General features: G+C 41.5%; 1 protein-coding gene across 19 annotated transcripts in view; it reads left to right on the top strand.

The window, feature by feature from the left end:
- The window catches only part of LOC121885302 (formin-binding protein 1), a 61,049-nt gene that overhangs the window by 18,931 nt on the left and 21,005 nt on the right, over nucleotides 1–21,113 (top strand). For 18 of the 19 annotated variants that reach the window (XM_042394626.1, XM_042394634.1, XM_042394628.1 and 15 more), the window contains exons 2-6: nucleotides 1,514–1,629; nucleotides 6,089–6,145; nucleotides 6,235–6,382; nucleotides 14,071–14,133; nucleotides 16,391–16,495. In XM_042394626.1, the coding sequence (XP_042250560.1) occupies nucleotides 1,514–1,629; nucleotides 6,089–6,145; nucleotides 6,235–6,382; nucleotides 14,071–14,133; nucleotides 16,391–16,495 (489 nt within the window). Of the gene's footprint in view, nucleotides 1–580; nucleotides 717–1,513; nucleotides 1,630–6,088; nucleotides 6,146–6,234; nucleotides 6,383–14,070; nucleotides 14,134–16,390; nucleotides 16,496–21,113 lie in introns of those variants that run through there. The other variant, XM_042394631.1, reaches the window with a different exon arrangement.

Below are 21,113 nucleotides of genomic sequence, written 5' to 3'. Positions count from 1 at the left end.
AAAGAGGAGAGGAAACACGTTACATAAAAGCAAGAAGAAAAAAAAAACAGAGGATAAGGTGTCTGAGGGAAGAGGAACTGAAAACAGAAACAGACAGAAGGGAAAAACAAGGTGACGAGACTTCAGTAAAATCTCTTAATTGTTCGGTTTTATCTTGTCATTCTTCTGTGGAGTGGCTCGTTGATGAGTGACGGCTCATTGAAACTGACTAACAATGCAGTCTGGAAAGTCCCTCTCACTCCAAGCACTCTCTATTGTTTTCCTTGAGTACTTCAATCGGGAGTCGTTTCATCTGTAAAAGCTGTATCAAAAGGTGTTTAAAAGATTTTTTTTATCATATTACTTCAATATGATGTAGCCTCAGTAAAGGGACAATAGTATATTACGGTGAATTATCAGGATGCTGTAATTCTATTAAAGAAGTCAGTAACACCTTGAACATATCTCAAAGTGCTGAAAGTAGTGTGAAAGCCCTTAAAGTTTTCATCACCACAACCGCTTCCTGTGTCTCTGATATGCTCTAAGTGCAGAGATGGTAAAAAAGCAGCTATACAAGACACATCATTGCATGGCTCGCTCAGAGAAACAGAGGAACTTTAACATGGTGACACTTCACACGCTCAGTGTGTCGCGCTAGAAGACGTATTATCAGGAAGACCAGGAAGACTCCAGTAATGGTAGAAGACAGGATGGGGGACTGTTGGAGCCACACCAAGGTCGTTTTTTGTTTGGGGTTTTTTTTTTGGTTCAGCTTTCAAATCATAGCAATACTCTCGTAAGAGCATCATTAGGAAGTAGCGATATGATCGTTAGCACATAGTAGCTGCGGTATATGTTTGATATCCAGGTTGAAATGCTCTCCTTTCCGGACTGATGGATTTCAAGAGGTGACCTCAGCCAACTCAAAGCTCATTTTTTTCCTCACAAGTCACGAACGAATCATGAATAATGAGTTCAGCTTGAACAGCTGTATTTGGTTATCAGTAGTGTAGGCTGTTAGTGCCTGTTGTTTTTTTTTTTTTGCAATGAACCACACTTACCTTCTGTGGAAGACCTCACTTTAAGATGATACTGAATATGTTTTGATGGCACAATACTTCAAAGTATGGCATATCCCGGGAGGACATTCTCCATCATAGGCCAGGCACTCCACCTTTGAAGTATGAATTGTAGCAAAAGAGTAGTAGTGCCAACACATTTACAGACACATATCTGCCCAATAACTTTGGTTTAGGGGAGCCAGATGGAAAATATTCGTGCAGTAAATGAGGCTCAATACTGAGTAGAAGTTGAACGTCAACAAGACAAGATGAGTAATGATCAGTGTCAGCTATGCTTCAATACAAAGACTTGGCGATATTTGATGTAAATTTGATGTAAACATGAGTAAACTCGATTTATTAAAAGCTAATTGGTCTTTTCATTACGCTCGACTTCTCTCTTTTTTTCTGCGTAATAGATAATGATAGATCATTTGAAGTGTTTAATCATTACTTTTTCTTCTTTTCCGCAGGATCAGTTTGACAACTTGGAGAAGCATACACAGTGGGGGATCGAATTCGTGGAGAAGTACACCAAATTTGTCAAGGAGAGGTCAGAGATCGAAACCAACTATGCAAAACAAATTAGGTGAGTACCTGAGCCGACTTACGATCCATATTTGGGGTTGAAATGCGGTAATCAGCCATCGGGGTGAATGTTTTTCATCCAGATGGCTTAGATAAAGAACCCCCCCCTCTACTACAGGACTTGACCTACCGAAGTGTCCTTGAAACAAGAGACTGAATCCCTACCGGCTCATTATGTAGCCGACCCCGACCTGTGACCTCGCTGTAGAGAGGGAAACTGAAACAGGAAGTCCCATTTGGGAAGTAGTACATTAGTTTTATATTAATAATCAGAGGATCACCATGTTTTCATAGCAACAGTGTTGTTTTTTCACCATTTTTCATGCAAATCTAGAGATATATAAGAAGTCCTAAAGAGGATGTCTGATCCATCTCCTATTTGAAGAGTCTAAAGAGCCTTTCTGTGGCTCTCTCATGCATGGCTGTCTGTTGTTGCTGGCTCCTGCTTCAGGCAAAAGGAAGTCAGGTTGTGCGGGGGGATGGGGTGGAGCTTGTGTTTCCATAGAGACTTGTAGGTATCAGCATTATCAACCCCAGGTCTGACCCAGATTTGTGTTTTTTTTCCTCTAACCACTAGTGTCAGCTACACACCCCCTTCCCCTCCACCCCTCCACCCCTCCCCGTCCAATTCTCCCTGCACATGCACTCACTCTGTTATGATGCGTTCACTGATTTTTAAAAGGCAGTGATGTGAGCATGAGCAGTCCTGTACTTAGAGGATCCATCTCCTAAGGCCTTCCTGCATCCCAAACACAGTAGGAGTCACCCCCCCACCCCCCCCCCTCAAATCCACAATCCTCATCGTTAAAGAGGCCTGGCAATATGGCTAATGCTCTAAGTATGGACCCCAACCCCCCATTTTCATAGTGACAAGCCAATACCAATCCAGTATTTGCACAGCAACCCCCCCCCCCCCTTTCCAAACAGATCTTTACAAACCTAACCACTCCTCTTTTTGAGAATTAAGTCAGCTTGAGATAATGGGACTAGCTGTTTGTTTACATGCAAGCATTACCCACATATCCCTTCACCAATTAACTTTTCACATGCAAAGACTGACCCATATCTAAAAAAATTGAGTTTTTGATATATTCCAAATTCACTGAGCTCGCTCTTTAACCTTCTCTTACTAAAAAAATGCCAAAATATCTGCATGAAGAGAGCTCAAACCTCTGTCACCATTGTTCTTAAATTTGCTTTACGACCTCTGGATAACTGTTAAACTTATCCAAAGTACCTTCTCTTAAATTCAAATGAGCTTTTTTTTATAACATCATTTACATTGTGGACTAAAAACATGTGCACAGATTTGCCCTTGCATTGGAACACATATGATATCCCATAATGCAATTAGTCAGCAGCTGTCTACAGTATGTTTGGCAAAAAGAACAGGGATAGACTCATCTTGTCGTGGCAGGTTGGCTTTTATTGAACTTCAGGCTTCACAGATGGTGTGGATGTTTTCAGTTAATGTGCCTATACAGAGGGGGCCTGTTGTCACACACACACACACACACACACACAAACGCATGCGCTTGTTGGCACACTTGTCAGAAGAGACTGAAATGAGGAAATGGGGACGTTTTAGACAGGATAGTCATGAGTCATAGGGTTTTCCTATGTTTTTAACACACTGTGCTTCTTTGTTGTGGTGCTACTTGGCCATACCTCAGGACTAATTATCCTTTGTAATCAACTTAGCTCATGAAATCAGGTTTAATCTAACAGGCACGCTCAAACTAAAAGAAACACAGGGCTGTTAGATCTAATAAACTAATGGAATCGGCTTTGATCTGCTGTAGTCTTCTTTCCCCTCGTCTGCGTTGTCGGGAAGGTATTTTTTGCGTCTCGTCTTTTCCGTTTAGCGGTGATAGGCTGTTTCACGTCAGATGTTTTGACGTGTTATAACAGGAGACGCACAGGTGCAATTAATAACATTAATGACGGGTTCATTCTATATAACCGTGCAAGTTTCACAGCTCTGGTATTGTTAATTCTAGCGTACTGGGAGACTTAATAGACTGTTAATGTTATTAGTAACACTGCTTTTCCTGCTATGACAAGTTTAAACGTTTGCAGTGAAAAGGCTAAAAGACTGAACTACTCGAACTAAACTACTGAACTAATTGAGGCTCAGCGTTTAGAAGAATCAGTTAAAAGGGCTGCAATGCTCAGTCAATTAATCAATGAGTTGATTGACAGAAAAATAATCTGCAACTATTTTCATGATCGATTTAGCGTTACCCATTTCCCTGCTCCAGCTCGTCATTTGTGAGGATTTGCCGCTATTCTTGATCTTGTGCAATAGACATTTTTCACTCATTTTATAGGCCAAACGATGCAGATTCATTGATTAGTCTAGAAAATAACCTGCAGATTCATCGATAACAAAAATAATTGTTAGTTTCAGCCCCTTTTTTTATACAATATCAAATAACTCACATTCACAAATGAATATCATCTATGTCTATTACACTACTTTGTACCATTTCGAGCACCATACTAACCACACGCTGCACTAATCCAGCAATAATCCTCTTCTATTGCATCGGTGTAAACATGCACAATGCTTCAGTCTAGTCATTGCAGGGCAATGCATTAATGCCTCCTCCTCCTCCTCCTCCTCCTCCTCCTCCTCCCCCAAATTCCAGTCTGGCATAATCCATAACACAGGGGGGAATAAAGTCCTGCTAACAAAAGAGACTGGGTGAGGGTGAAAAAAAAAACGTGTCTGTCTTTGCTGTGGTTATTGTATCCACCTTTATATATATAGACTACAGACATGGAGTCAGACATAACGCTGACATACGTAAACAAACACACACCTAACAGCTCCCCTTTAATCCTCCTAATTAAGCCTTTACCCTAAATATGTTTATATGTTAATAAAGCGAGGGAGCTAATATAATCTGACATGTGAAATCTGCCTGTGAGTGAGTGAATGAATGAATGAATGAATGAATGAGTGGCACTATAATTAGAGCAGGGGTGAGAAGGACGTGGAGAGAGCTAGATAGATAGATCTGCCTAGCAACAGTGCAAACACCACTAGGGAGGAGAGGTGTGGGGGGGTGTGGGCAGAGTGAGCTGGATGTAGTGCAGACACACATTACATGTATTTTTTTTTTTTTTTTTTTTTTTGGAACACATGAATTATTTATTTCAGCATGTGCCTTTACAACATGTACAGTACAAGCGAAGGCATTTAGATTCCATGAGCGAATGAAGTGCTATAATCTCACAACCAGGGAGACCACACCTGTCTGTTAGAAGCTCTTTCAAAGCAATCGGCATCGACTTACAATCATAATAAATAGTACTGTGATTTAATCATGTACTAATAATTGTTGCTAGGGCGATTTGCTACAGTCTACAAGTCTACAACCCAAAGATATTCTGTTTACTGTAATAACAGAGTAAAAAAACAGAAAATGACCACATTTGAGAAGCTGAGAGTTTGTAAATGTTTTTGTAAAAAAACAATAAATCGATGATCAGAATCATTGGTGATTAATTTTCTGTCAATAGACTAATCATTGCAGCTCTAATTGTTACAGATTGTCATGTGGTTTATTGTAGAATTTGTTGCAACCTACATTTCTAACAAGCAGTGAACTGACTTGTCATACATAAACACACAATCATGATTTTGGATTGGAAAATTGCAATAAGACTCAGTATTATTCACAGCTTCGGCGTACTGTGTGTCTCGGTCAAAAAATAAACGGCTCGGCTTGTTTGTGCCGGTCTGTTTGCGTGTATGTTCACCGCTTGATTGTTCATTTTTAGCTTAACAACAGCTTCTCTTTAATTTGACAAAGGATCCTGAAGACTTGAGCACACAAGGCGCACCCAAACCCATCAGAACACAGCGTATGTTATTATGTTTCGCTGACAGAGTAGCCATCAAAGTGAGCAACGGGCACAGATGGGTGATGAGTGTGTCACACAATCATGATGAAACAAATGTGACATGATGTACTGTAGCCTGTCAAACAACACGGCAGTCGCTAGGTTGAACAGAAGGACACTGAAAGACATAGCCGTAACTGCAATAAAGGTTGTTATTTGTAGCCTGTTCCCGACATTATCCCTTCACCTACAGCTAGCACAGCTCTAGCTAATATACATCTTCTTCTTCTGCACTCGTCTCGTGCCACTAACCTGCAGCCGGAGTCAATACAAGGGCAATCGGTGCATAATAAAAGCATGCTTGTTTCTGGTGACCGCTTTCGCATGCATACTCCTGGGGCAATGATTTACAACCTGAAGAGAGGGAAGGGGATGTAGTAGAAAGCACTCTGCTGGATTGTCTGGTGTACTGGATGATCCTTTGGCAGGTCCATAAGGGCAGTGTCAGGAAAATATAATGGGAATGATGCACTACCCATTTGCAGACTGTGCTCTTTTTGTAAAGATACTGACAATGTCTGACAATGCTGAACTCTTCATCCCCACAGGAATTTATCAAAGAAATATCAACCCAAGAAGAACTCACGAGAAGAAGAAGAGAGCAAGTAAGTCAAAGGAACTTTTTTCAAGCTGTATCCGAGCAGAATTACCTCGCCGTCTTTCTCCTGACAATCACTTCCTGTAATCTCACCAGGTACACCTTCTGTCGAGCCTTCCTGACGACGCTTAACGAGTTAAACGACTATGCGGGTCAACACGAGGTCATCGCGGAGAACTTGACGTCCCAAATCATCGCCGAGCTTTCACGCTACTTGCAGGAGATCAAGACCGAGAGGAAATCGGTGAGACATCTTTTAAAATTGATCCCATGCACTATTGCCAGTTTTTTATCCGAACTTCGTCTACATCATCTTCTCAGTCTTCCCGTGCCAGTGAACATTTTCTTCACACATGGGTTTTGTAAGGGAAAACAGACACACTGGCCTACACGAAATTAAGTAGTCCATTCCCTGAGCATATTCTGTTCTCCATGAACTGAGGTCATCGCAGAGTAAATATAGATACACCCAAAGGCTCGCCAGAAGTGCAGAACGTGACTGACTGAGTCCTTTTTATGGAACAAAGTCACAGTCTCTCTATCATTACAAATTCATTTCTCTCTTTTAAACCAACGTACAAAAGACTGGTGCACCACACACTATTCTTAAAAAGTTGAAGTCACTCATGAATTGATTTGGTTGAGCGACGGACCTGCAGAGCATGATTCATAGGTAACAGTGTGGTGCCCATTTAAATCCACTGAGTTTGGTGGAGGAGCAGAGAGAAAGCTACCCAGCTGGATAAAAGTACTTCCTGAAAAAAAAAAAGCTGTCATAGACTCTCTCGTTGTCCCGGAAGGCCAGCTGAGAGAACTGGAGTGGAAAACCAAAACCAGAGGGCTGCTCGAAAGCACAGTGACCTTTTTTTAGAGTATATGCTCATGTGCACAACCGGTGACATCAGTGTCGCTGCCTCTGATACTCCACCTTAAAAGATGTGGTTTAAAAGTCTGTCTTTGCACAGTCAGGTGCCCAAATGAGCATTGAAACAGTTTTTTTTTTTCTTGCTGTAATCATTAGAAGATCTCTTCATAACGCACTTTCACTGTAAGTAACGGGGACAGAATCCACAGCCCTCCTTCTGTGCAAAAATGTATTTAAAAGTTTATTTGAAGCTAATATGAAGCTTCAGCTGTTCAAACTAGTCAAATAGAGTGTTTTTTTAGTGCCAAATTCCCTCTTTTTGTTATGATCCTTCCATGTAACTGAACAGGAAAACACCGTCCGCCGAGACACAAAGACAGAATTTTTTTACTGTGGAAAATATTCACTTCATTCGACAAACTGATGACTAAAGCTTCATATTATCTGCAGATAAACTTTTAAATGCATTGTTTCTCAAAACCAGGACTGCGGATTTTGTCCTGCGTCACTTACAATTGCAAGGGGATTTGGAAGTAGATCTTCTAATGGTCAATATGAACAGGAGGAAAGATTACAGCAAGAATAACATGTATCAATGTTTGTTCAGGCACCTGATTTTTGTTTTAGAATGGACTTGAAAAATTGTGAACCTATCCTTGGTTACACTTAACAACCAGTTTTGACTTGAAGCTCTGTTTGAGTTGCAGCAGACAGAGGAGAGTGAGGGGATTTCCAAAGGGGAATCAACCGCCCCCCCCCCCCCTGTTTTGGCCAGTTTTTTTGCTCTTTTGGCTTTAGTTTAGCCTGGTTCGGTTTGGCTTGGCATAGCAACGGCCTCTGTCTAGTGTCCAGATTTTAGGACCCCTGCTGCTCGTAGACTGCAGGATGTCACTCTGACACCCTCTTCCTCTTCATTTCTCTTCACTCCATCCAGTCAAACTCTTCTTCTTTTACTCAGATTTCTTTGAAAATGTTTTTCGGTCCACTCGGCCCTTCTGTCTTTCTCATTATCTCCCAATAATGTCTCCTTCAATAACTTTGTTTTCACAGTTCTGCGTCTTTATTTTCGTAGATGATATTGTGAATAGTTTCTCATGTGTCTGTCTTGACTTTAAAAGCCCATAATGGTTTTTTTTTTTCTTTCAGTTAGCCAGACAGTGCGAGGGATTTTCCCTTTATAGCATGACCCCATAACTCACAGTTATCTTTTGTGAACAGAGGATGGTTCCATCGGGAATCATTGAGCAAAGAGTTTCTCAGTCGTATTCAGAACGAGGTCGTCGTTTGGGCAAATGACACATTAATGCTCTTATTGTTTTAATTCAAAGATACACTTGTGCCCTCAACAGACGCATGAATGATGGAGAACGACACTGTTTGACAAGTGTTGGAACTGCCTCTGAGAAAAAACGCAACCCAGAACGGTCTGTAACGCTATTAGAGAAGAAGTGTTACCCGGCATTGTGTCATTCTTTTCTCAGGTTTCATTCGCATGAATATTTAAGCACCACTCAGTGTTCTTTCTGTTGTTGCTTTTGATTTGTCTCCATGTCAGACAAAGTTGTGCAGACAGACCCAGACAGTGGGATTAGAGGAGGGTCAGGTCCTGGCCCCTCCTGGCTTTATTAGGAGCTTTACTAGACAGGTAAAACCCCACACTACAGACCCAGAAGGAGAAAAAAACAATAATACCTCATTAGTTTCTCATGTGGGGTTGTTTTGTAACTGACCTCAAGTCCCTTTTTTTCTGCTGTTTCCCTTAGTGAACCTCTCGCTAAGCTCAGCTTGAGGTGACATAGGAGGTGAGGCCAAGAATGTTGTCTTAAAGGATTTTAAGAGAGCAGATATACTTTGCTTTTACAAATTTTTATAGTCCAGGCTACTGGATTTGATGTGTTATGCAAAGATATCTTAAATTATAAAGGCACAAGAGGAAATAAAAAGATACCCTCTCATTTACTTGCTTGTTTATTGCCCAATAGCGTAATAGGCAATGGTGAAGAGCTGGCAGGGTTAATATGGGATGAAGAGCTCTAAGTCTCACCGGACTGTGAATGTGCTGAGGAATCATATTAAGGTGTTCGGTCAGCATACTTCTATCCTCACCAGGCCTCCGATCACAGGGCTTAGGTGTCCTCTCTAATGAGGACTCATAAAGACCCGTAAATACTCAGCGAGACCTTCTGAGACTTCCCATTTACCGTAACACTTGTAATAATCATAGATGTCTCTGTACTATATTTACTGTTTGTGTCCACATGTGTTATTCAGAGTCCACTTGCGGGTTAGCGCTGTGTGTGCTTTGATGTATCCACTCGTACCCACATGATTATATCTTTTGGTGTCGGAGGGAAGTTCTATCTATCTTATCCAGCTGCGGTTTGACATGTTCAACCAGCTAGAAAACAAACATGAAAAAAAAAAGAATACATCTTATTCAGCTGACACGGCCGGGAAAATAAGCATAACCGTTTACCGAAGAGTCAGCCGAAAACCCCCATAATGCACTATAAAACATCTTTAGGTGGGTTTTGGCAGAGGATACTATCCTCATTTATCTCTTGGACGCAGAGAAGAGAGATTCAAACACGGCGTAAGAACAATGTGTCTCTCCGGAGTGGCCTCACATGCCTCTTGGCGTTGAGTGGAAAGACAAATAGGAAGCTGAAAAGGGAGAATTGATGGTCGGATCTTCCCATAGTCGCTGTATACACATCTCTCAGGCTTCAGTATAAATGACCCCTGCAGTAATACTCTTTCTGAACAGTCGCCTAATGGTTTAAACATGAGCAGAAAAGTCTCAGTGGTCTTTTCATGAGGTTTTATCATCTCTCTAGTCTCTATCTTGTTTGACTTATGGCTATTTCTAGTACCCAATGATTATAGTATATGTGTTGACAGGGACTGCAGGTGCACATTCCTATGAACCATGTCACATCAATGAATGACTAACAGATCAGTCGGAGCTCGTGGGTGCGGACAGACGCACATGTGTACACGCACGTGCACAAATAAACTGATGCGTGCAAGTGCTGGAGCAAAGTTTTTTTTCCCTCAGCAGAGCAGAGACCTTGTTTTTTTTTTTTGTTTTGCTCAAAACATATTACATAGTTTATGAACGTATGTGTGCCAACTCAAGAGGGAACATGTCTGTCTCACCTCAGCTCAGTCTGGTACAAGGATGACACTGGAAAATAGATAAGGGATAAGGGAGACAACAGATAGTAGCTGCTGTAGCTCATGCTGGAGACACCAGAACACTTACATTTATTCATTCGGCAGACGCTTTTGTCCAAAGAGACGTACAAATTAAGTACAATCCAAGCTACGGTAGATCAAGGAGAAGCCATTGAGAATAAGTGCCTCGACATTCAGTCCCACGTTCCACCTGACACAAGCGCCGCGAGGCTCGCGAGTGTCTGAAGTGATATATAAGTGCATAGCAGAAAAACTTCAAATTCTTTATTTTGTCTTTCTTTTCATGAGAGAGAAAGCCTTAGAAGTATCGAGAGATGGAGGAAGAGCATATTAAGTGAGACAGTATTGGAGGAGGGAGGTATTCAAGTGATTTTTAAAGACAGAGACGGATTCTGCTGACCCAATCGAGTTGGGCAACTCCACCGGGGGACGTACAGGAGTGGCTACTCTGTAGGCAAGCATTAGTCACTTGAATCTCATACAAGCAGCAACAGGATGCCAGTGCAGAGTAATGAAAAGTGGAGTCGCATGAGCTGTTTTTGCCTGGTTGTAGACCAGATGTGATGTTGCATTTTGGGTGACTATTTGCAGAGGTTTTACTGTGCATGCTGGGAGCTCTGCCATGAGGGCACAGTAGTCAAGAGGAGAGATGACAACATCCTGTACAAGGAGCTGATATAGTTAGTCAGATAAGGCCTGGTCTTTCTCATGTCACGTGGTGCCAAGCGACATGTGTCAGATGCACCGTGCTTGGTGAGCAGGCGTGGTTCGTCGGTCGTCAATCACGACAGCCAGAGCAGACTTTGTTGGAGAGAGCGAGGACAAGTTGAGCTTGTAATAGTAGTAATGTTTGTGTTTGTGTATGCAGAGAAAGATGCCGTCTGTCACAGCTGCCTGTTACCTCACATCATTCTTATGTGTCTTGGCTTTGTTTCAAGGGTTTTGGTACCTTGAGGGAGTCCTGTGGTCTGTCTTGTACCAGGTGGCGCATAACTGCATGAGGAATGAAGAATTCCTTTGTCTATGAAAAACGGAGACACAGCAGTGAGAGCAGGCTTGCTTGGCATTATCGAGTAAATATGAGATCTGTTTTCCCTGATGTGCTTGGATGGCTAATAATCTTTTTTTTTTTCCAATCCTACTTTTATTACAGTTGATATATTGATGTAGTTTGGAGTCCAGTTTAAGAATTCGTCGATGCATTAAATTCAGCCTTTTTTTTCTCTCTCTCTCTCTCTCTCGCTGTCTTTCAAACGCCTGAGTAACTTGAGAGTGGCATCTTCAGGTCACTGACCTGTTGAAGTAGCCAGATGCCCCACTGGCAGCGCTCACAGTCACATGCTCCTGCTGAGAGGGTGGAGAAAGACCGAGTATGTCAACTTGTGTTAAACATAAAGGCCTGGATGGACTAAGAGGGCGAAGAGTGTCTCTGCACTCTCCGAAATGAAACACAGAGAGGCCGACACCGAAGAACATCTGCCTGAGCGCGTGTCAGGATTTATACCTGCCTCCCAGATGGCTGTTAGTTACAAATAATGAAAGCGAATGATCTCATGTGTCTTGCTTCGATCTGGTCCAAGCAAACACGACGGCGCTGTTAGGAGAAGAGTGTCAGCTGAGTTTGTTTATCTTGATGGTGATGGATGTTTTGTTGATGCACCACAAGATGCTGGATATTTTTCAGAAATGTTGTTATGGAGACAAATATTTGGCCGAACAAATGCACGACAGTAACGATGATGTCATCCAATCTGGTGCCACGGTCTGTGGAAAGGCTTTATTGTATCTTCGCTGCATCTTATCATCACTTTGCAAGACATATTTTTCAAAGTTCATCATCGAAACGATGGCTTCTTATCAAACAGGAATTTGAAGGCCAAGGTCTTAACAAACAAAAAAAGCTTGACTACACTATGTTTTGGTTTGACAGGACTTCAGCTGCTCCACAATGTCCCATTTTCTTTTAGAGCTCAAATACTTCCTCTGAAACACTGGAGCACTTCCTTATTTTACTCAGCTTCCCTAGAAACTTTGGGAAAAAATGAGAAGTGCGACTACGTGAGGTAAACCGACGCACATTCTCACTAACTACTCTCATATCCAGCCCCATTCAGGTGAGATTAACCTTTTAGCCTCTTGCATCAGTCTTAATTTCACATCTCTTACTCGTATGTTTGCATCATAGAATACTAAAGACTTCCTTGTGCTCTAAAGCGCTGAAACGCCAGAGAAGTACAAGCAACTGCTTTCTGTTCTTTATAATAGTCCGGGTCCATCACTGAATGGCAGCATCGATATTCAGCTCAGCTACTGCCCCTAGCTTCCGCGGTCTGGCGTAACCAAGGGATACCTCATTAACAGTCAAGCCTTTATGTCGTTTTCATTTTAGATTCTTTAGCAGATTGTGATGAATTTCAGACAACGGAGGAATCATCTGTATGCTTTACAAGCAATGATAATATCATTTTAAAACAAACAAATGTTTAAAATTTGTGCTGCATGTTTGCACTTCCAGGGGATCTGGCTGTAATCCACGACAGAGAGCTGTAGAAAGATGTGCTCGCCTCCGGGCCAATCGCTCTGGTCCCCCCGGAGCGAGATAGGCCAAGTGAGGCCTCATACAAAAAAACACACAGCGTATGGGCCGTGTGAGTTCAGACCAGCAGCTGCCACCTAGCCACGGACAATATGCCACACTCGGCGGTGCCAAAATCCACTGAGACCTATCCGTCCCCCCCCCCCCCCTAGATTACAATATCTGGCCTCTCGTGCACTTCCACGTTTTATCTCATGGCATGTTTACTGGAAGCTTCTCGTTTCATGTCCAACCTTTGTTCTTTTTTACTATCTCAACTAACAGCTGTAACTGTCATGTTACATTTTTTTTTTTTTTTTATCCCTCTGGTCATTCATAAACCGTACCGAAGCATACATCAAATGGAAATCTTTGTTCAGAGGCAAGCCAACAACATAAACCTATCAAACTAACGTTAAAGCCCACAGAGGAGGAAACACTGTAAATAAAACTGTCTCAACAGTCAAAATGTGAGTGTATTTAATTTTAAAAAAAACTCTTCATTCCTCTCTATTCCTTGTAACATGTCTTCCAGATGAAAAGTGGCTCATTCGCCTTTTTGATTGAACAGATTCATCATGCAACACCCTCTTCGGTTTCTCTGCTCATGAACTGTGCAGATTTTATTCATGTCGCTGAATTTATAAAAAATCAATGCACTGTCAATGTGTACAGAGAGCACAGAGGAATGTTTTTCGAGCAACACAATCCTTACTGTTGGCACCGTGCTCGCCGCACGCCATGTGACTTTACGGCTTCATTAAAAAAGCGTCTGTTCTGCTTTACCACACTTGTCACTTGTCCTTTGACTGCTATGGTTACTTGATCTAAAATATGTTTGACCTTTTTATTTTATTGGAATCGGTATAAAGCCTTCATTCAGTGGGGCTTTTTAGCACAAGTCGGTGCCTAATGTGTGTTTAAATTGTAACACTGTCTCGGTCGGTGCACCTACGTCGAATTAGTGCGATATGATCTGATGGCTTTTTAATCAAATAGACTTATAGCCATCTGCTAGCTTGTACAAATCTCTGAGAGCTAAGCCTGTGGTTTATGTGGTCATAATTTTTAATGTAGCAACAGTATCTATTTGAATTTGCCCTACTTTCTCACTTCATATGAATACTTTCCTGTAACAGTGTGAGTAATATTCATAGTGTTTAATGCTATGGCTGCTTCTAATATACTATCCTTACTATGTCAAGGTCAGGTTCACCTGTTTTTAAATCCCTTAAGCTTTTGAATAGTCTGATAATATTTCTCTCCCCCCCCCACCCCCCATCTTTTCCAACAGCACTTCCATGATGGGCGTAAAGCACAGCAGCACATCGAGAGCTCGTGGAAGCAGCTGGAATCGGTGAGTGACCCCATTAACGTGCAGCACCGCTGTGTGGTTTCCCAGTAGCTGTCGTGCCCAGTCACAGTTGGTACAGTGACTCAAAATCGATAGAGACAAAAGTAGGACATAGTAAACAAAACGTAACTTAGTTCACTGCCACTAACACTAAAAATGACTTTAGCAGGTTACATTTTTGAGTAGATGAACATTTATTCACCCTAAATTAAATCTGACACAGGTAACACAGGGTAATAAGTTGATATCTGTTCAATCTAAATCAATCAATAAATCTAAACCTAACGTAAATCCTTTTTTTTTTACATTACAATCATTAGTATGTAGTGTTTAAAAGTAATATAAAGTCATGACTAGGGATGGGGTTCGATAGCATTGAATCTACATTTATCACATGCAAATAACTGAACTTATAAACCACTAAAACTTGCATCTGTAATCACCTTTTGTCTGGCTAAAAAGCTAGACAGACTGCAGTTCTTAGGGCCAGCCTAATTGATATTCACAACCTGTAGATACAACTTGAAAAGCAGATGAGCAGCGTTGAGTATTTTCGATGAGCTCCAATTACCGCAGATCCCAGCGCATGATAATTATCAAGTTTGCAAGCTCTAAACATCGATGTGATATTCATAAAAGTCTAACCAAATGATTCTCCCCTGCTTTTGATATGATGCAATCAGCCAGATTATTTCTCAAGAGAAAAAGTTGCTTCTCTGTTGATCCTTTTTCAACTGCAAAAAAAAAAACACAGAGAGTCCATTTGCGGCTATAGAGTGGTGTTAGAGAGTGACGGTTCTTTTCACTTGCAAACAATCTTTGGCTGAGTACAAACACTGACCAGTCCACTTCCTATGGTTTTATTTAGCCAGTACAGAAATGAATAATGAGTCACACCTGATATGATCTGCTGTCAGTGACGTGTGTCATTTCAGCCAATGAAAGCGATTGTTTCTGTATGGCTATTTGGTAAAAGAGGAGGTGCGAGATAAGAGAGAGAGAGAGAGCACCATAAACAAGCCTTCAGTACTTCTATTTTAGATATATCAGTTGATAGATTTACCTCAAATCATACATCTAATATAGAAAAGTCCAGAATAATCAGATAAAAACCTGTGGGGAAAAAAAACTGTGCAACGATGACAGTCATTCAATATCTGCATCACATGATACTAAAGCACACATTGCAACAGACATTTAAGGAGGCTTATATGTAACACATCATCACCAAAAACCAAATGCAGGAGGTTGCAAACAGTCTGTCTGTGCTAAAAAAGAACATTTCTGTACACAGAGCCCTGAGGGACCTCCTGTTCTTCCAACAATGTGCCATTTCTTTTGCTCAAAATGTAGACAGAGCAGACTTTATAAGTATAGGATGAAATATAGAGGGCAGCCTCTTATGTCAAGAAGGAATTATGCATTATAAATAAGGCTATAACGTTAACAATGGTGTTATTGTATGTACAGTATGTCATTCGCACCCTGAATGGCAGGCTGACAATGTTAAGAATGTGCGAAGACTCTCAATGAGCTAATTATCATGAAATACTGCCTGAGGTATAAATAAAAACATCTTGAGATCACACCCTCAGAATTTGAAGTATCATTTGTTTTGTGTGTTTTAGTCAGCAGTTATACAGTAAACCAGATTTTAGCTGTTTCACATCATTGTATAATGTAAGTTTTTGTTGAAAAGCCAGATAAGAGCAGATCCAGGAGTTTTTTATTTGCTTTAGCCAAGGAGCAAAAGGAGAGATAGCACAGAACACCACTTCTTATCTCCGCCTGGCCCCTTTGACGGAGGGAGGGGGGGAAGCATAACTGTAACTGTGAGAGGGATGCATAACCATGCCTTGTCCTCCTCAACTTCTCTGCGCTGTTCAATGATCCCATTGTGTGCGAGGCAGATAGTTCAGAGTGCGCGCCGGCCCAACAAACACTGATTGTTCGGCCGGAGGGGTCGGAGGAGGGGTTGGATGAATGCTTGTTTTTCTGTACACAAATGACCACTATGAACATTTATTTAATCTGCAGCCTGCAGATTTTGACAGACCCCCCCCTCCCCCGGCGGCCGTGTCAGTGACCAACACTGACCTCTTGTCGCACACCACCGGGCCTGAAATGTATATGACGCATACGTAGATGTTATGACGTCCGTTATTATGCTTTTTAAAAAGGTCAATGTTTTTTAGTGTTTCCTGCTACAGCTCATGGCTAGAAATGCAATTTGTATTCCTTTCTTTTTTTTGTTTTCCAGTGTAAAAGAAAGTTTGAGAGGGACTGTAAAGAAGCAGACAGAGCACAGCAATACTTTGAGAAGATGGACGCTGACATTAACGTGACTAAAGCTGACGTGGAAAAGGTATGTGTCATCCATCACGCCAACCGCCAATCACACGAGCTCGTCTTGTACCCTTTCTCTAGATTGCCTGGCTTTTCCTTTCACCCATCTGCCCACCTAGCACCCTCGCCATTTTCTTTTACCCCCCCCCCCCCATCTTTTGACTTCTCATTCCACCGAGCCCGACAGACAGCGAAGAGATCGAGTGACCGTGTGTCTTATGCTGTGTAAAAGCTGGCATTGTCTCAGCAGCACAGTGATCTGCTGCTAATCAAAGCTGATGGCAGCACCGAGTCCTCATTATCACCGTAGCGCAGCCACCAAATGGGCCTTAGCAACAGAGAGGACTGCGTGTCCACGGCAATGTGTTTATGTTTATGTGTGTGGGCTTTGCTTTATCTTTTTCATAATGAAAAATCTTCATATAAAGGTTTCTGTGACTGATCCGTCTGAATGAAATCAGCATGTCTGACGATAGCAGGCAGTCATCTTCACATTCTCAGAACTTGTAGCACCAGATCCTCCTGGGATTTTTTTTAGCTGATGTAATTTCCTGTTGTCATAACCAATTAAAAGAGCCTTGAAAATCTCAGCCCCCTTTTTTAACCCACAAGGCTCCCACGCCCCGCAAGGCATCATGGGTCAGCAGCGCGTGCTCCATCCGCTGCATCATCAGCTGTCGGAGCAGAGCTCAGGCTCAGAGTTGACACAGTTCAGACCCGATTATTATGCAAATACAGGCCGGAATAAAGAGCCTTTCTGCACTCTGGACGTCCAGCCAAAAAGAGCTCACACTGAACTCGACTGGAAAGACCCGGCACAGCAGCTCAAGAAACCAGTCACTCAAACAAGAGCTGCGTTGTCTGTGATTACAGTTAATGCATTTATCGAAGCATAAAAGCCCCCATGCATTACACAGAATTCAGTTTATGGAAATGAAACAATGCTGTGTCTTTTTTTTTTTTTTTTTGCTCTTATTTAGTAAGTTTCACTGTTTGTGTAAAGTTTACAGTTTATTGATGTGACAGATGCCCCAAAAATACCCCCGGCCACTCCATATATCAAACTGTGTATTCTTTACATGTTTAATGAGCATTTTTCTATTAACTTTTAGTTTCAGTTCATGCTACTCAAATTTCATTTCAGTTTAATCCTCAGTGGTGCTTTAAGGATCCTCTTACATTTGAAATTTGATGCCTTTTTTAAGCTACTTCATTAATGCAAGAAATTACCTCATTTACATGATCCTTTTTACAATGTCCATATTTTCTTTTTTTTTTGTTTCGGTTCGATTTTATGACAGAATAGCTGGTGAAGCATTTGATACCTTACTCTCAGACCAACCACAAATTTATTCTTGAAAACTTCAATATTAACTGTGAGGGATTATCTACACGTTATCAAGGGGATTTTAAAGCTGTAGTTAAACGGATGATAATAGTGCGATGAAGGTATGAAATACTTTATCATGCATCAGCAAACATTAAGCAGCAACATCGGCTATATGAGAATTGTAGTTAATGGGCTGAAACAAAAAAAACCATCCTTACGGTCCTTAAAATTCAACATATTTACAAGATAAACATCATCTGGAAACTTCATATCAGGCATTCAACCATCACATTAAAAAACGATTCATGAGGAATGTTTGAAATAATCAGATTTTGATCTTTCTCATATTTCTCATATACTGTTTTGTTGTGTCGGATGTGATTGTTTTTATGTGACTTTGTGATGCCTATTTTATGCTGCTGTTTTTGGAAAACCTTGTTAAATAAATGCTAGTTTAAAAAATATATATATAAAACAGTAACTTAGTACACAGTTAAAACGCACACATCAGTCTTTCTATGTTCCTGAAGGGGAACACACATACAGTAAGATGCTGTGTAAAACATGAAGGTTCATATTCCCAATGAATATGTATCCTTATCAGCATTTCCAATGTATTTATAGATCAAAATATTAGCTTCCTCATTTGTTATTTGTTTCTGTTGGACTGACCTCAGCTCTCTTTTTCACCTACTCACATTCCCTTTGTTCAGAAATAAAGAAAATAGAATAAAAAAGCCTGAAGTCCGGTCGATGCGGAAGGTGATTTCTCTTGTCTGTGACGACGATTCTATCAACTACGTTTAGATTCTCGAAAATAAAATGCAAATATGCGGATGCACAGTGTTTCCTCTGTATTCATTTAGCAGTGGTGCACCACCACGACAAGAATATCACCAAACGCTGCAAGAGAAGAGAAATCAAGAAGTAGTGATTATATAGTGATTCAAAACATTGTTAACACTAGATCCATAACTTCAAACATAACTTTAGACCCAAACAGAAACAAATAAGAAGAATTATTGCCCCAAAGCACAACAGCTGTTACTAAAATTACAGAGGAAACACTGATGTATGAAAAAACAGAGAGAATGTGTGTGTTTGATTTCGTTATATTGCCAGTTTTGTGTGTCTGTCTGTGGTTTTGACACATGCTCTGTGCTCTTAAGCTCAGGAGTATAAAGACACTAATATCTATCATGACATTTGCAAAGCTAACTGACATTTATTAAAAGAGTGCTCAGTTGATTCTTAGGTCATAAAACTAAGCCACTCAAAAAAAAAAAAGTATCTCTATGTGTGTTTTATTCTCTGTAGAGACATATTCCTTTCATCATTTAGAGGGCCTTTGAGTATTTATCACCAGAAGGGATGACATGTCACAAACTCAGCCTTGTTTGTGTCGGGATGTTAATCATAGTTAAAGCCTTCGGGTTGCAATGAGGTCTGGGACGGACAGAACAGAGGCATGATGGGAGGAAAAAAGGGAAGACACAATGAGTTTATACATGTTTGTAGGCGTTGTTCTGTGTGTACTCGTGTCTGCGGTCATTAATATTCTGCTGCTACAGAACTACTTCACAGGCCGCTTTAAGATTTGAAATTAAACCATTTAACTCTCTGAACAAAGTTACTTGTCAGATACAAGACAAAAGAAAGAAACGATGATGTACTGTATGTTGACAAGGGTACTTCCAGGAGTTGCTTTTCTCTGTAATATGAAGAGCGACTGTTTGTCGAGCTGAGGTCTTGTGGTTTTTTTCTGAGCAGTTTGAGCAAACCTCTAACTTTTCCCTCTCCTCCTCTGGCAAAAAAATCCCTCAATTTGGGGTTTGGATTCACAGCCCAGATATCCACAAAGCTTGTTAGAGTTTTCTGAGGAACCCCCCCCACACAGCTCTCCCAGACACTCACTGACTTCCCTAAGGTGGAGATCCCCGGTCATAAAGTTTTTAAAAAATGCCCTCATTTCCACTCATGCCCTGCCCTTACCAGTTGTGTCAGAGCAGTTTGCAGTGCCAGTATTTTAGTGTTTGATTGTGTGTTTGTTTACCGTGGTACTTCCCCATCTGAGTGATGACACACATGGAGGTCCAGGAAGTGCATCTATGGCAACTTCTTGTTAAGCTGGAAACAGCTAACAATCCTTTTTGTGTGTGTGTGTGTGTGTTTGTGTTTGTATATTTATTTTATGCCATGCCTTGAAGCGAAGTTCCCACAAGGTAGGTCCAGCGGACAGAGAGTCTGTTATACGTATCTGTGGGAACACACACACACACACTCTGTCTCGACTCGTGTCTCCACACACACACGCACACACACACACACACACACACTCATGTAGAGTCTCGACCAGGCCACTGTTAACACGCCCTGTCCTGTCTGACTGTGATCTGCTCTTTGTACAGTGGCTTGCCTCACTGTCGTCTGCTGAACACTCGAGGCTTATATGTGTGATGTAAGAAAAGAAAAAAAAATGGAAGAAATGCTCGATATGTCGTGTGAGGCAGTAGCTTTCATTTGTGTTTGTAGATAGATAGATAAAAATATAGATACATACTGGCGACACAAGCTTATTTCCTCAAACTGACAACAGGATGCAATGTGGCTACAGGTACAGCAGCTCGCTAAGAGGTTTCGTTATCCGCCAGGTTACCATGGTGATGTTGTGTACCCTCATCCTCTCTTAGCACATTTTGCATGCACCTATCTACACCGGCGTAGCGCGCATGTCCATGAACGCATGCTCACAGGTCGCACGTAGAACGAAACAGGTGGACTTTCACATGTGCTTTTTAGCTCTCCTCTGGATTTCACATTCCTTTTCTGGAGGCCGTGACTATCGTTTTCCACCGAAGTATTGTCTGTCATCCCTCCCGTGCTGGCAATAACGTACCTTTGTGTCTGCCGGCTGTCTCCTCTCTGATGTCCTCCTTTTCCTTCTATTATGTCATCTATTACTTACCCATATGTCTGTGAGAGCGAGAGAGAGAGTGCCTCCGACTGGTGTGTGTGGGTGAAAACTGGATGAAGTCCTTCAAATTCTTCCCTCAGGACTATTACCTATGCAGGGTTATGTTCCCTCTACTGCCCCACACAGTTATTTGGCTGCAGTTTTTTTTTTTTTTTTTTTCTGCCCATTTGCATTCAGTGGACCAAAATGCTGACTGCAGTCACGGGTTCATAAGGCGACTCTTTGTTATAGACCCAATGAAACCAGCGTTTGTGCGTGGACGGGCCTCAGATGTAACGGAAAGAGGAAACAGATACGAGTACTTAGCTACACGAACACACACACACACGCACG

This window comes from Thunnus maccoyii, chromosome 19 (assembly GCF_910596095.1).
Source record: "Thunnus maccoyii chromosome 19, fThuMac1.1, whole genome shotgun sequence".
Taxonomy (NCBI): Eukaryota; Metazoa; Chordata; class Actinopteri; order Scombriformes; family Scombridae; genus Thunnus; species Thunnus maccoyii.
The sequence above is the reverse complement of the archived record's forward strand: the minus strand, read 5'-3'. Positions and strand labels throughout refer to the sequence as shown.